At 39.1% G+C, this 16949-nt stretch overlaps 1 protein-coding gene across 1 annotated transcript in view; it reads left to right on the forward strand.

The window, feature by feature from the left end:
• Window positions 1-16949, forward strand: part of VBP1 (von Hippel-Lindau binding protein 1) — a 41899-nt gene that overhangs the window by 6024 nt on the left and 18926 nt on the right. The window contains exon 2 of the mRNA XM_006899955.1: window positions 8325-8449. Coding sequence (XP_006900017.1) covers window positions 8325-8449 — 125 coding nt within the window. The remainder of the gene's footprint in view (window positions 1-8324; window positions 8450-16949) is intronic.

The raw sequence follows: 16949 nt of genomic DNA on the forward strand, positions 1-16949 counted from the left end.
TTAACTTCTCTCCATTGAGAACAATGTTGGCTCTTGGGTTTGCATATATACTTTTTACTATGTTGAAGAAATTCCCCTCTAATCCTAGTTGTTGAGTGTTTTAATCAGGAAAGGGTGTTGGATTTTGTCAAAGGTCTTTTCTGCATCAATTGATAGGATCATGCTTTGTTAATGTGATGAATTACATTAATTGTTTTTCTGATGTTGAACCATCCTTGCATACCTGTTATGAATCCCACTTGGTCATGGTGAATTATTTCTTTGCTGTATCATTGGATTCTGTTGGCCAGGATTTTATTCAGGATTTTTGCATCTATTTTCATGAGAAATATTGGCCTATAGTTTTCTGTTTTGGTGGTGTCCTTTCCTGGCATTGGTATCAAAGATATGTTTGCTTCATAGAATGAGTCTGGGAGAATTTTATCTGTTTTTATTCTCTGAAATAATTTATGTCCAATTTCTTCTTTAACGAAGTTTATTTTCAAGTATTCTGTTTTTGTATTTGAATTGTCTTTTTCATGTTGAGATATTGGGAGTTTTCTGTAGATTTTAGAGATGAATCCCTTGATTCATCCAGCTATGACATTGCCAAACATTTCCCTCCCAGTTTTTCGATTCTTGTTTTTAGTCCTTGTAAAAAGTGATTTATTTTTGTTGTTGTTGTTGTTATTTCATACCCTGGAGTTGAGTAACATTTATAGCAATCCTATGAACAGTAGTTCTGAACCCTGTCCTATCCTGTGCTGTTCTCATCATCTTTGACACAGGAGCCCATTGCTGCAGTCACATTGTCAACCCTTGTTGATGATTTTCCTCAAACCTCCCACTTTCTCTACATGCTTTTCTTCAAATTATCCTTCTCTTTTTATTCATATAATGAAGTACTCTTTTAACGTTCTTCACATACTATTTCCTGATAGATACTTTCCCCTTATCTCTATCACAAGCCAGAGTTTTTGTCACATTTTTGGTGTTCCTGTAGCACATTGTTGCAATCCACCATCAAGTCAGTTCCCTACTCATGGCAACTCTGCACAAGGGAATGAAATTCTGCCTAGTCTTGTGTTATCGCCATGATCAGTTTTGGATTGGATTATTGCGATCATAGGGTTTTCATTCTCTAGTCTTTAGAAGTAGATCCTTGCTTTCCTAGTCTGGAAGGTCTACTGAAACCTGTTGCATGACAGCATATATTATTCCACAGATTAACTGTTCTCCCTCATGGGACAGAATAATTCTACTACTGAATGGCCAGTGTATTCTTCTTCAGAGAAACTCTTCATCAGGTTCACAAGACCGTAAACTGCAGTGGAGGCGACTGAGCATCTTCGTAGGAGCTGCTTGTGAATTCTACCTGCGAGAGATACACAACACAACCTTTGAATTAGCAGCACAACTCTTTATGGATTATGCCATCAGAGCTCCCTGTGTGTAGTATAGAAATAGCTTATATTTGTTGGAGACAGCATGTATCCCTGACACATTCCTTTCCTAATTTTGAACCAGGCAGTGTTTACCTGCTCTGTTCTGAGAACTGCTTCCTGGTACAAGTATAGGTTTTGCATAAGCACAATCAAGTGTTCTGCGACTCCCATTCTTCTTAGAGGTAGCCACAGTTTATTGTGATCCACACAGTCAAATGCCTTTGCATAGTCAATGAAACACAGATGGGTAGCCCTCTGGTACTTTTTGCTCTCTGCCAAGGTCCATCTGACATTGGCAACAATGTCCATAGTGTTATGGACACTTTTAAACTCTGTCAGTGTACTGTTCCAGTTGTTTCTGGATTATCTTCAGCAGGATTTTGCTAGTGTGTGATATTAGTGATATTGTTTGATAATCTCCACACTCTGTTGGGTCACCTTTTTTTGGAATGGGAATAAATATGGATCTCTTCTAGTCAGTTGGCCAGGTGGTTGTCCCCCCGATTTCTTGGCACAACTTGATGAGCACATCCAGGGCAGCATCTGTTTGTTGAAATACGTCAATTGGTATTCCATCGATTCCTGGGGCTTTATTTTTTTTTGTCAAGTCCTTCAGAGCAGCCTGAACTTCCTCCTGCATAACCATTACCTCTTGATCATATGTTATTTCTGGAAATTCTTCTGTGTTCACGAATTCTTTTTAGTACAGTGACTCTGTGTACTCCTTCCATCTTCTTTCAGTGCTTCCTGGATCATTCAGTATTCTGCCCATAGCATCCTTAAGCATTGCAACTCAGAGCTTGAATTTGTTCTTCAGCTCCTTTAAATTAAGAAGTACTGAGCAAGTTCATTCCTTTTGATTTTCTGACTCCAGCTCTTTGCACATTTCATGACAATACTTGGCTTTGTCTTTGAAATCTTCTATTCATCTCCTTGACTTCTTGATTTCTTCCCTTTGTTTTGGCATCTCAGTGCTCTAGTGCAATCTTCAGAGTCTTCTTCTGACATTCATTTTTGGTCTTTTCTTCTTTCTCTGTCTTTATAATGACCTTTTGCATTCTTTGTGGATGATATCCTTGATATGATATCATCCCACAGTTCATCTGGTCTTCATTCATTAGTGTTCAGAGCCTCAAACCTGTTCCTGTTTCTTTATAAATTCAGGTGAGGTAGACTCAAGGTCAAATTTTTATTTCTATGGATTTGATTCAGCCTTTATGATGAGGAATGTGGCATCAGGATTGGAGGAAGACTCAGCACCCTACATTATAAAGATGACACAACCTTGCTTGCTGAAACTGAGGAATACCTGAAACTCTTGCTGTAGATAGTCAAGGACTGTTGTCTTCAATATGAATTGAAGCTCAACATCAAGAAGACAGAGATGCTCACCATTGGGCCGGTTGGCAGCACCCTGATAGTTGGAAAAGAGATTGAAGTTGTTAGTAAATTCCGCTTGCTTGGCTCCACAGTCAACACTCTTGGTACCAGCGGTCATGAAATCAAATGATGAATTGCATTGGGAAAATATGTTGTCAGGGACCTCTCTAGAGTACTGAGAAGCAACGATGTCAGTCTAGAGACAAAGATACACAATTACTGGCTATGCATCAGAGAGCTGGATAATGACTAAGGAATGCAGAAGAAGAATTGATGCCTTTGAGTTGTGGTGATGGAGAAGAGTCTTGAACTCATGGACTGCCAAGAGGACAAACAAGTCACTCTTGGAGAAGGTGAAACCAGGTTTCTCCTTGGAGGTTAGGAATTTGAAGCTCCATCTCTTTACTTTGAGCATGTTGCCAGGAAGGACAAGTCCTTGGAGAAGGATATCATGCTTGGAAGGGTGGAGGGAGAGCACAGGAGAGGAAAATCCTGCATGAGATGGATTGACACAGTATCTATGGTAATGGAAATAAGTGTGTTGGAATTAGTGAGACTGGCTCAGGGTAGGACAGGGTTCAGAGCTGTTGTACATAAAGAGTTGCTACGAATCGCAGCCAACTTGATGGCACATAAGAACAACTTATTAAATGTCATATTTTCTGAACATTTTTAAAAACTAGCTCTTTTAGTCCTCTAGGGGGAAAAGATACTTTTATTTTATCCTTACTGGTGAAGTAATTGAGACAAAAATAGGTTAAATGACTTCTGAAGGTTAATAGTAAGTGGTGCCCCCAGTTACTCAACTATAATCTGCTGTAGTCAGTTCTGGCTGCTAGACTCTAAGCTACTCATAGCGTGTACCTTGTGTTAGAATTTGAGGTTGTCTTTTTTTCTTCATAGGAAGATGTATCATTTTTACATAAGGCATAGTCATTTACACCTTTACCTTAGCTTTACCTTTTCCATTTATTTCAAGGTGCTTCTAGCTTGATGACTTGATCGTTCACTCCTTGACTAGGTTTCTCTACCTTTTTCATCTTGCCTTGTTTCAGCCAGGGCACTCTGGTGGTATTGTCCATAGGGATTTGTGCTACTAACACAAAGGTGACACCTCTCTGGTGATTAGACTTCACTAGAGACTCCATGGGAGAAGAGCATTCTCCTCCTGTGCAATTTACAGCCTTAAAAAAACCACACTGGGGGAGCTCTGATGGCCTAGTGGCAAGAAGCTGCACTGCAATCCCAGAGGTATGTGGTTCAAATCTACCAGATGCTCTGCTGGAGAAGGAGGGGCAATCTCCTCCTATACCAGTCAGATCCGATTTGACGGTACACACACAAAAAAATAATAAAATTTAAAAAAACCCCACAAACCCACACTGGAAGGTAAGCTAAGAGGCAGTTTGCACTGGATGGCAGTGAGTTCAGTTTTTTTGTTTGTTGCAGCTAAAAAATTTTCTGGTAAGCATGTATAAGAATAATGACATAATCTCAGAAACTGTACTATAATTGAGTTTAAGTTACTTATGTTGACAAACTAAAGGCCTTTGAGGGAAGCTCTGGTGGCCTCTTGAGAAAGGAGTTGCACTGCCATCCAGAGACATGTTTGAAATCCACCAGCTGCTTCACTGGAGAAAGATGAGCAATCTCCTCCCAGGCTGTTTATCTCTGGAAACCCACCTGTTGATTGCCTTCGAGTTGAGCACAACTCATAGTGACCCCATGAAGAAAAGGCCTGAAGCCCCTCTACAACTATCGACATTTATGAAAGTATCATAGAGTTTCCGGAGGCAAGTTTTTTAGTAAGTGGATGCCCCTCATGCTTCCAAACCTGTCATAGAATGTTATTGGTTGAGACATCTGCGATGCATAGTACAGCAGCTCTGAACCCTTCCCTGTCCTGAGCCAATCTCACTGATTCTGACACACCAATCCTCATTGCCCCAGTTACTGTATCAATCCATCTCATCCTGGGTCTCCCTCTCCTGTGCTGCCCGTCCACCCTTCAGAGCATGATGTCCTTCTCCAAGGAACAATCTCTCCCGGCCATGTGGCCAAAGTAAGTGAGACTGAGCTTCAAAATCCTAGCCTCCAAGGAGAGACTTGGTTTCACCCTCTATAAGACAGACCTGTTTGTTTTCTTGGTGGTCCATGGTATGACTCTTCTCCAGCACCACAGCTCTGATGACTTTTGTCATCCTTAGTCATTGTCCAACTTTCGGAAGCATAACAAGTAACTGAGAAAACCATGGCCTGGATTAGGTGCACCTTTGTATCTAGACTGGCATCATTGCTCTTCAGCACTCGGGAGAGGTCCATGACAGCGTATTTCCCAATGCAATTCGTCTTTTGATTTCCTAACTGCTGGTATTAAAGAGTGTTGATGGTGGATCCGAGCAAGCTGTAATTGCTAACAACCTCAATCTCTTCTCCATCTTTTATGGAAACATACTAAAGGGTCAGTTATGTGTCAGTTCCAACTTCTTAGCAATGAGTTGTTGAGTAAAGTATAAGGTGTAAATTGAAGGCAAATTTTATTTTTTTATGTGATTTTAATGAAAGTTTACAGAAAGGTTGAATTTTTATTCATTCACTCTTGCAAATTTTCCTCCCTCCCCCTTCCTTGTCTATCCCTGAGTCCCTGTTGTTCTAGATTTTCATACATATTTAATTATATATTCCTTTCAGATAGTTCTTCCCCTCATCTCTTCCAATTCATTGTTCATTATCTATCTACTCTTACTATTCTCTCTCCAACTACTTAGTCTGTCCTATTTTATAAGAGCAATGCTATGCAGTATTTGTCTTTTTGTGGCAGGTATTTCAGTCAGCATAATATCTTCCCAGCTTATCCATGTTGTGTAATGTTTTATGAGTTCATTGTTTTTCATTGCTGCATAATATTCCATTGTGTGAATGTACCAGTTTTCCTATCTCTTTGTTTATTGATGGGCACTTGGGTTGTTTCCATCTCTTTAGTATTGCGAATAATGCAGCAGTAATACATCTGTTTGAATCTTGGCTTTGGTTTCTTTAGGGTATATTCTCGGTAGTGGAATTGCTGGGTCAAATGGTATTTCTGTTTCCAATGTTTTGAGAAAGTGCCATATCCTCTTCCATAAAGGTTGTACCGTTTTACACTTCCACTAGAATAAGTGTTCCAGTTTCTCCATAACCTCGCCAGCATTTGTTGTTTGCTGTCCTGTTGAACTTTGCTGTTGTTTCTAGGATGAGATGATATTGCTTAGTTTGGATTTACATCTCTCTGGTAATTAGGGATTTTGAATTTGGGATTTCTTTGCCATCTGAATGTCTTCAGTGAAGTGTGTATTCATATCCTGTGCCCAATTTGCTATTGTGTTGCTTGCTTTTTTCTTGTTGAGGTGTTGGAGTATGATACAAACTTTAGATATGAATCCCTTATCAGATATGTCATTGCCAAATATTTTTTCCCGAGTCTGTGGGTTTCCTTTTTACCTTGTTGGAGAAATTTTTTGATGAGCATAGGATTTTTATTCTTAGAAGGTCCAATTCACTTATTTTATTCTGTATTGTAGGTTTTTCATTATGCTTGGAAGTCTGTTCATGGTGTGTATTAGGACTTCTAGAGTTGTTCCTAGATTTTCTGTGATGAATTTTATAGTCTTTGGTTTTACTCCTAGGTCCTTGATCCACTTTGAGTTGGTTTTTGTGTATAGTGTGAGGTGTGACTCTTGCTCAAGTTTTCTGCAGATGGTTTTCCAATTTTGCCAACACCATTTATTAAAGAGGTTGTCATTTCCTCATTTAACTGATTTCATCTTGTCAAAAATCCGTTGACCAGGGGAGCTCTGGTGGCTTAGTGGCAAGAAGCTGCAACTACAATCCCAGAGGTGCACGGTTCGAATCCACCAGATGCTCTGCCGGGGAAGGAGGGGCAATCTCCTCCTGTACCAGTCAGATCTGATTTGACGGTACATGCACACAAAAATAATAAAATAAAAATTAAAAAAAAAATCCGTTGACCATAGGTAGATGAGCTGATTTTTGGGTTCTCAGATCTCTTCCATTGATCTATGTGTCTGTTGCTGTACCAATATCCACGCTGTCTTGACCACCACGGCTGTGTAGTAGAATTTGAGATCAGGGAGTGTTATGCCTCCTACCTTATTTCTCTTTTTCAGTAGTGTTTTGCTTATTTAGGGACTCTTTCCATTCCAGATAAAATTGGAAATTGCCCTATCTTATTAAAGAATGGGATGGATATCTATACTGAGATTGCATTGAACTTGATTGCCTTTGGTAGAATTGTCATTTTCACATTATTGAGTCTTCATACCCATAAGCATGATATATTCTTCCATTTCTCTACCTCTCTTTTTGTTTCGTGTAGTAATACTTTGTAATTTTCTTTGCATAGGTTTTTTTTTCATCTCTAGTTAGATTTGTTCCCAAGTATTTCATCTTGTGATTAGCTGTTATAATTGGTACTGTTTTTCTTAGCTCCATTTATATGCTCTTTGTCACTGTAGAAAAATCCAACTGATCCAATTGCTAGTTTGCTGAATTAATTGGTCGACTATGTCCAGTTGTTTTTTGCTGAATCTTTAGGGTTTTCCAAGTATACTACCACATTATCTGCATATAGGGATAGTTATAACAACTCCTCTTGGCCAATTTAGATACCTATCATTTCCTTCTTTTGCCTTATTGCTCTTGCTATGATGGAAGGCAATTTTAGAATCTCCTTCAATTTCTATATCTTTTAGTTTTGATCTTTTTAGTTTTGATTTAGCATTTCTTTATGGAGTTCTGGTGACATAGTCCATGGAGAGTTGTGCCACCCAAAGTTAGCACCTATCTGTTGGTTCAGATTCACCAGTTGCTCCCTAACTATTCCAACTCGATGGCAGTGAGTGAGTTTGAGTTAGGGACTAATATTATTTAGTGTATGCTTAAAACATTGCTGTTCTGTTTTACTGTTTTTCTTCTGTGTAATTATTCCTGGTACAAGATTTTTTGTTTTTAGGTTGACTATTTCAACTGTTTGATGGTTAATTAGGTTTTTATGGCTTGCCTTGGAAATCTAATGACCATAATTTCTATGACAGAACCAGAGTTAAAAATTAATTGAATTGATTATCATTTCAGCACGCAGCTGTATCATTTTCTGAGTAGTGAGTAGATCATAGTACAACTTTTCACTCCCACAGCTGCCTAAGATATGCAAGACATGCAATAAAGCAAAGATCATCTTTGTTTCCCTACTTAAAAATGAAAAAAAAAAATAAAAAAAGAGAACAAAGGAAAAAGAAATTAGGTACATAATTTATGTATACTGTCTGAAAAATCTTTGATAATTAAAATTTTACTTCAAAACAAGCATTTTGGGAGGAAACAAAACAAGCCTTTGGAGGAAAAAAACCCAAACCACCCAACAGTTTTTCCTTATTTTTTTTTAAATAAAGCCTTTAAAAGTCTAAATTAGTGACATAAATTCTAAAATTTATAAAACACTATATTTTCTGTATATTAAAGGAAGATGTAGATTCCTTCATGAAACAACCTGGGAATGACACTGCAGATATAGTACTCAAGAAGTTGGATGAACAATACCAGAAGTATAAGTTTATGGAGCTCAACCTTGCTCAAAAGAAAAGGAGGTAAGTAAAACATTTTCCAAAGGTATTTTTAAAAGTCTTCTATGCGTGTCTAGTTTTTTAATTTTTTAAAAAGTTTAGATAGACATGTTTAATGTACATTAAAATGTCTAGATCTTGAGTGTTCAACTTGAGGAATTATGACAGATGTATTCATTCTTCACTCCTGTAAGTATTGCCCAGATTCATGTATTTTCATTATCATCCATTTTCATTACCTTTAACAAGTTCTCTCATAATCCTTTCAGGTTAACATTGTTCCCGTCCCCTACTCTCAGAGGCTACTACTCTTAGGAACATTTTTTTTTGTGTTCACAATAAATTAGTTTTGCCTGTTCTTAAATAGGACCCCTGGTTAAGAGCACTCAGCTGCTACCTGAAAGGTCAACAGTTTGAACCCATCAGCGACTCCATTAAGAGAAAGGCCTTGGAAACCTGTGGAGCATTTCTGCAGTGTCCATTAGGGCCACTATGAGTTGGAATCAACTCACCTACCTGAGTTTGGTTCTTGAATGTTAGGAAATCAGAAACATAATAAGTACTGTTTTGTGTCAGGCATGATCTTCATGCTATAATGTTTTTGAGATCTTCTTTGTTATGTATACTAGTTGTTGTTATGTGCCCTAATTGCACTTCCTTCAAGACATAATTGTTCTTTTGACCGTCCGTGGGATATTAGTACTTTTCTAACCAGCATTACAGCTCAAAAGACATTGATTTTTCTTCTGCCATTCTTATTCATTGTCCAACGTTCAGATCCATAGCAAGTTGTTGAAAAGGCTATGACTTGAACCAGGCACACCTTAGTCTTTAAACTGACATCCTTACTCCTTAGAGCTTTGGAGAAGTCCTTGACAGCAGATTTTCCCATTGTAACACATCTTTTGATTTCTTGACTGCTGCTACCATGGGTGTTGATTGTGGTCCCAAGTAAAATGGAATCATTGACAACTGTATTCTCTTCTCCATCTATCGTGATGCTACTTGTTGGTTCAGTGGTGAGGATTTTTATTTCCTTAATGTTTAGGTATAGTCTATACTAAAGGCTTTTATCTTCATTAAGTGCTTCAAATTCTCCTTGCTTTCAGCAAACAAGGTTGTGGTTTGGTTTTGTGTACCAGTGTTGTTGTTAGTCGGACCCGACTCATAGCTGACCTTCCAGCAGGTTTTCAGAGGCTGTAAATTACACAGAAGGAGAGAATTCATCTTTCTCCCATGAGCCACTGGTGGATTCAAGCAGCATACCTTCAGGTTGGTAACAAAATACCTTACCACTAGGCCACTAGAGCTCCCAGTATACCAATAGTTCAGATTTTTACTGCGAAGTTGTGTTGCCTAGTAGGAATATACTGTAGTTTTGTTTTAAAGTTTCTCTGTAGACATGTATTTTCATGTCTCTTGGATAACTCCTGAGGAATAGAATTGCTGCACAATATGGTAAACTATCTCTGGTGACATGACCTCTTCTAAATCCAATTTGAGCTTCTGACAGTTCCCTGTGATTGTACTACTATTCCAGTTTTTTGGGGATTATCTGAAGCAGTATTTTGCTTGCATATGATGATAATGATATTATTTGATAATTTCCACATTGTCTTGGATCACCTTTCTTGGGAATGGGAACAAATATGAATCTCTTCTAGTCGATCAGCCGGGCAGCTGTCCTCCAAATTTTCTGGCATAGACTAGTGAACATGTCCAGGGCTGTACCTGTTAAAGCCTGTCGGTTGCTATCCCTTCAATTCTTGGGGTCTTAATTTTCTGCCAGAGCCTTCAGTGCAGTTTGAACTTCTTCCTTCATTACCATTGACTCTTGGTCATGTGGTAATTCCTGAAATATTTCATTGCCGATCAATTCTTTCTGGTACAGTGTGTCTGTATATTCCCTCCATGTTCTTTTGTTGCCTGGGTCATTCAGGATTTTTGTCCATAGCGTCTCTTAGTATTGCATCTTGAGGCATGAATTTGTTTTCTAGTTCTTTGAGCTTGAGGAAAGCCAAGTGAGTTTTTCTCCCTTTTTATTCTCCAACACCTTTGCTCATTCCATTCTAATACTTTGTCTTCGCGAGCTGCCCTTTGAAATCTTCTGTTCACCTCTTTTACTTCTGCATCTCTTCCCTTTGTTTTGGCTTCTCGATACTCTGGTGTAATTTTCAGGATCTTTTCTGATATCCATTTTGGTCATTTCTTCCTCCAGTACACTCCCCTCTTGGAAAAGTAAATGAAAAATTCTTTCATTGTTTTACAATCCCTCCCCCCAGGTCCACTCCACTATACAGCCTTCACTTTGGACTCCTGTCATGACAAAAATACCTAATAATTTTTCCTCTTAAACAGTTTTCTCCCTCATCTGTTTCAATGCAGTATAAATTATTGAACCCATCCTTCTCGGTCTCCTCCCAACCCTGAGGTCAGTCCTGCTTTACAACAGTGGCACCATGCAGTATTTGTCCTTTTGTGACTGAGATATTTCACTCATCATAATGTCCTCCAGGGTCACCCATTTTGAATAATATTGCATGAGTTCCTTGTTTTTCAATGCAGTGTAGTATTCCATTGTGTGAATATACCACAGCTTCTCTATCCATTCGTTTGTTGATGGGCACGTAGGTTGTTTCCAACTCCTTGCTATTGTGAACAAAGCTGCAGTAAACATGGGTGTGCATATATCTGCTTGGGTGGCAGTTATGGTCTCTCTGGGGTATATTCCCAGTAATGGAATTGCTGGGTTGAATGGTATCTCTATTTGCAACTTTTTGAGAAAGTGCCACACTGCCTTCCACAGTGGTTGTACCATTTTACACTCCCACCAGCAGTGAATAAGGGTTCCAGTTTCTCCACAACCTCGCCGGCATTTGTTGCTTGCTGTTCTGTTAAATTTTGGTATTCTTACTGGGGTGAGATGATATCTCATAGTTGTTTTGATTTGCATCTCTCTTAGAGCTAGGAATTTTGAACATTTCTTCATGTGCTTGTTAGCCATCTGAATGTCTTCTTTGGTGAACTGTCTGTTCATATCCTGTGTCCATTTTTCAATTGGATTGTTATCTTGTTGTGTTGCTCGAGTATTTTACAAATTCTGGATATAAGTCCCTTATCTGACATGTCATTACCAAATACTTTTCCCAGTCTGTGGCTTCCCTTTTTACCCTGTTGGAGAAGTTTTGGATGTGCATAGGGATTTGACTCTTGGAAGGCTCCATTCATCTGTTTTATCTTCTGTTTGTTAGGCCTCCTGTGTCTTTGCAGTGACATTTTGCTTTCTTCATGGATGTCATCCCACGACTTATTGGGTCTTCGATCGTTAGTGTTCAGAGCCTCAAATAGACTCAAGAACTCATTATTTTATTGGTTTTTGTGGACTTTTTTCCCCCCTTCATTTTCTTTGGCCTCAATTTGAACAGTTAGCACCTGGCTTGGTTTTGACTGCTGATACTGAGCTTTTCTAATTGATTCCTGTGCAGTCCATCAGGTGAGGTTCATATGTAAAGTTGCCATTTGTGGGTGTTTTTTTTTTAATTATTTTTGTGATGAATAAAAAATTGATTATACAAAATTTGATCATTTGATATCTGGCCTCGTTTTTGTCACCAAGTTTGTATTTCCTGACTACCATTCCTTCTTTATTGTTTCCAACTTATGTATTCTAGTCATCCGTTATTAATGCATTTTGTTTTCACAGTTAAGCAGTTTTAGACTGCAAAGTTTGGTAAAAATCTTAAAATTCCTCCTCTTTGGCTTATGATTGAATGATAGTTGTATTAACTTTGTATGCATATGGATAGTTCCTATCATTCACAGCACTGTACTTCAGGATAGATCTTGAAATTTTCTTTTTCACTAACAATGCAACACCATTTTTCCTTTGTCTTTCATTCCTGACATAGTAGATCATGTGATTGATTTAGACTGGATGCTTTGGGCAGAATATTAAATGATCCAGGAAGTATTGAAAGAAGATGGAAAGAGTATACAGTCAATGTACCGAAAGGAATTGGTGAACACAGAAGAATTTCATGAAACAACATATAAGCAAGAGTCTATGGTGATGAAGGAAGACGTTCAAGCTGCTTTGAAGGAATTGGCAAAAAATAAGGCCCCAACAATAGATGGTATACCAATTGACATATTTCAACTAACAGATGCTGCCTTAGATGTGCTTACCAAGCTGTGCCAAGAAATCTGGAGGACAACCACTTGGCAAACTGACTGGAAGAGATCTATATTTGTTCCCATTCCAAAGAAGGGTGACCCAACAGACTGTGGAAATTATCAAATAATATCATTGATATCACATGCAAGCAAGATTCTGCTGAATATTACCCAAAAACTGTTGGAACAGCACATCAACACAGAACTTCCAGAGTGCAGGCAGGTTTACAAGGGGTTGTGGTACTAGGGATATTGTAGCTAATGTTAGATGGATCTTGGCTGAAAGCAGGGAGTACCAGAGGAATGTTTGTCTGTGTTTCATTGACTATGCAAAGGCATTGACTGTGTGGATCACAACAAAGTGACTGACTCTGAGAAGAATGGGAATCCCAGAACACTTGATCGTGCTAATGTGAAACCTATACTTGAACCAGGAGGCAGTCGTCAGAACAGAGCAAGGAAACACTGCATGATTCAAAATTGGGAAGGGCGTACACCAGGGATGTGTCCTATCTCCATACCTTTTCAACCTATATGCAGAACAGATTATCCAAGAGGCTGGGCTCTATGAGGAGAAATGTGGCATCAGGATTGGTGGAAGATCCATCAACAACCTGTGTTATGCGGATGACACAGCCCTGCTTGCTGAAAGTGAGGAGGACCTGATGTGCTTGCTGCAGAACGTCAATATGAACGTCATATTGAAGACGGCAGTCTTCAATATGGATTGAGGCTCAACATCAATAAAACAAAGATTCTCACCACTGGGACAGTTGGCAGCATCAGAATGGATGGTGAAGAGATTGAGATTGTAAACAGCTTTTGTTTACTTAGCTCCATAATCAGCAGTGGTTTAATATCAGGAAAGGTGTACACCAGGGCTGTAGCCTTTCTCCATATTTATTCAGTCTGTGAAACCTATATTTAGACCAGGAAGCAGTTGTCAGCACAGAGCAACAAAACACTGCATGATTGAAAATCAGGAAAGGAGTGCATCAGGGATGTGTCCTGTCTCTATGCCTTTTCAATCTGTGTGCAGAACAGATCATTTAGGAGGCTAGACTTTATGAGGAGGAATGTGGCATCAGGATTGGAGGAAGACTCATCAACAACCTGTGTTATGCAGATGACACAACCTTGCTGGCTGAAATTGAGGAGTATCTTGAAGTGTTTGATGCAGAAGGTCAAGGACTGCAGTCTTCAATATAGATTGAAGCACAACATCAAGAAAACAAAGATTCTCACCACTGGGCCCGTTGTTGGCACCATGACGGATGGAGAAGAGATTGGGATTGTTAACAATTTCAGCTTTCTTGGTTCGACAATCAACACTCTTGGCATCAGCAGTCAGGAAATCAAAAGACGAATCGCATTAGGAAAGTCAGCAGTTAGGGACCTCTCCAGAGTCCTGAAGAGCAATAAAGTCAGTCTAGAAATCAAGGTGCACTTGATTCAGGACCTGGTCTTCGCAGTTACTTACTATGCATCAGAGAGCTGGACCAAGACTAAGGATGACAGAAGAAAAATTGATGTCTTTGAGTTGTGGTGCTCGAGAAGTTATTGTACATACCATGGACTGCAAAGAGAAAAAACAGGTCTGTCCTAGAGAGGGCGAAGCTAAGTTGATTGTTGAAGGCAAGGATTTTGAAGCTCCATCTCACATATTTTGTGCATGTGGCCAGGAGGAACCAGTCCTTGAAGAAGGACATCAAGCTTGGAGGGGTGAAATGACAAGCAGGAGAAGAATACCCTGGATGAAATGGATCAACACAGTAACTGGGGCAATAGAGGCAGGTGTATAGGAGACAGTGAGACAGGCTCTGGATAAAGCAGAGTCCAGAGCTATTGTGCATAGGGGCGCTATGAGTTGCAGGAGATTTGACAGCACATAAGAAAAAGGTTCAGTCTGTGTGCTGAGCAAATCATTCAGAAAGCTAGACTCTATGTAGAAGGATGTGACATCAGGATCAGAGGAAGAGGAAGACTTATGAACATCCTGCTAATGGAGGTAACACGACCTTGCTTGCTGAAAGTGAAGATGACATGAAGCACTTGTTGCAAAAAAATCAGAGACGGCAGCCTTCCATATCAGTTACATCTCAACATAAAAAAACCCAAAAATCCCCACCTCTGGACCAATAAGTATAATAGATGGAGAAAAGATTAAAGTTGTCAGTTACTTCGTTTTAATTGGATCCACAGTCAGCCCCAGGGCAGTGATAGTGAAGAAATCAAAACATGTCTTGCCCGGGTAATGATGGGCAAGGTCCAGTGGTGATTAATTTTATAAAACATAATGCATGAGAATGATTTTATAAAACACAATGTGAATGAAGAATAGTGTGAAGCACAAAGTACATAAACTTTGTTAGTAAAGCAATTAAAAAAAATGAAAAATAGACGGTATACGAATGATTATATGAAATACAATGGAAATGAAAGATTGTATGAAACACAATACATATGGATGAAGCGTAATGTAAAGGAAATATATGAAAATCAATAAAAATATTTTTTTAAAAGTCTTGAATTGAGGAAACCTGCATTCACGGATCTCTGCAAAGTGCTAAAGAACAAGGATGTCTGTTTAAAGGCTCAGGTGCACCTGAACCAAGCTGCTTATGCATCTGAGAGTTGGGTAGTCACTAAGGATGATAAAACAATTGATACCTTTGAGTTGTGTTGGAGAAAATTGCTGCATGTCCCATTTACTGCCAAAAGAACAGATATGTCTTAGGTAAAGTGCATCCAGAGTGCTCCTTAGAGGCACAGATGGTGAAGCTTCGTCTCACATACTTTGGGCATATTGTTAGGAGAGGCTGTTCTTTGGAAAGGTAGAGGTCAGCAAAGGAGAGGAACATCCTCAAACTAGATGAATTGACACAGTGACTGCAGCACCGGTTCAAGTGTGTTGGAGATAATGAGGATGGCCCACGATAGGACAGGGTTCATATCTGTTGTTCATAGGGTTACTGTGAGTCATAATTGACTTGTTGGCACCTAACAACAACTAGATGAGGTTAAAAGTCATTGATGTAGAAAGATGGACATGACTCCCGAGAAAAAATATTAGAAGACTGTAACTGTATATTCTCATTTGAGGAAAAAGGTATATATATATGCCGAGATATATGTGGGTAATTTCAAGGTGGTCAAAATATGTTATTTTCCCTTATATTTTCCTATCTTCATTTTTAGTTTTCTACAGTGTGCATTGAGGATACTATGGACTGCTAGGAAAACAAACAGATTTGTCCTGGAAGGGGTTAAACTGGGTGGCTCCTTGGAGGCAAGGATTCTGAGGCTCCGTCTAACATACTTTGGACATGTTGTGAGGAGAGACCGGTCCTTGGAGAGGGACATCATGCTTGGGAGGGTAGAGGGACAGCGCAGGAGAGGAAGGCCCTCTATGAGGTGGATTGATTCAGTGACTGGGATAATTGGGATGGGAGTGTCAGAGACAGTGCGATTGGCACAGGACAGAGAGGAGTTTAGGGCTGTTGTACATAGGGTCACTATGAGTCGCAGGTGACTCGACGGCACATAACAACAACAACAGTGTGCATGTGTTACTTTTAAATTAATAATATTTTTGTTAAAAAAGTAAAGCTACAGCCTTAGGAGAGGTTTCCGATAAAACAAATAGTTCAAGCCCTGGGGCATTTTAATAGTAGGGATCAAGAAGACCATAAGGATCTGGCACAGGCGATAGAGGGAGCAACTAGTCAATATGACTTGAAACCCAGAAATATCAACTCATGGAGGTGTTTGATGGTGAGAGGGGTGAATTGCATGCTGCTCAGAAGAGGACTCAGGAATGAGGTCAGTGACAAAGACTTCTGGTGTTTAAAATATAGACTACAGTATTTGAATACATTAAATATTATGGAATACCTATTTGTACAAAATTCTATTCCATTATGCCAGCTATCCCATTATTGTTTCAAGGTCATTCTAGTAATATATTGATGGCCTTAACACATACATTTTCTGATACTGATTGCAGAGAATGGGGAAGGAAGTAAAGATACTGTATATGGACAGTTTTAGGGAGTTTTGGCATAAAAAAAATGGAATTGAGGTAAAGTTGATGTTTTTAAGATGGGAGAAATAATGGCACGTGGAGTTGCTGATGGGAGTACTGTGTAGAGGGGGAACTTGATACAGAGGAGAAGAGGGGAAAGTTTTTGTATCAGAGTAACGTCTAGTACTGTGGTATAGTTGCATCCTCACTCCAGTTTTACATAAAATTACCAAGAAGAATTTCATGAAACAACATATGAGCAAGAGCCTATGGTGATGAAAGAAGAAGTTCACGCTGCTCTGAAGGAAATGGCAAAAAATAAGGCTC

Source organism: Elephantulus edwardii, unplaced genomic scaffold (genome assembly GCF_000299155.1).
Source record: "Elephantulus edwardii isolate Elephantulus edwardi_28Jun2011 unplaced genomic scaffold, EleEdw1.0 scaffold00269, whole genome shotgun sequence".
NCBI lineage: Eukaryota > Metazoa > Chordata > Mammalia > Macroscelidea > Macroscelididae > Elephantulus > Elephantulus edwardii.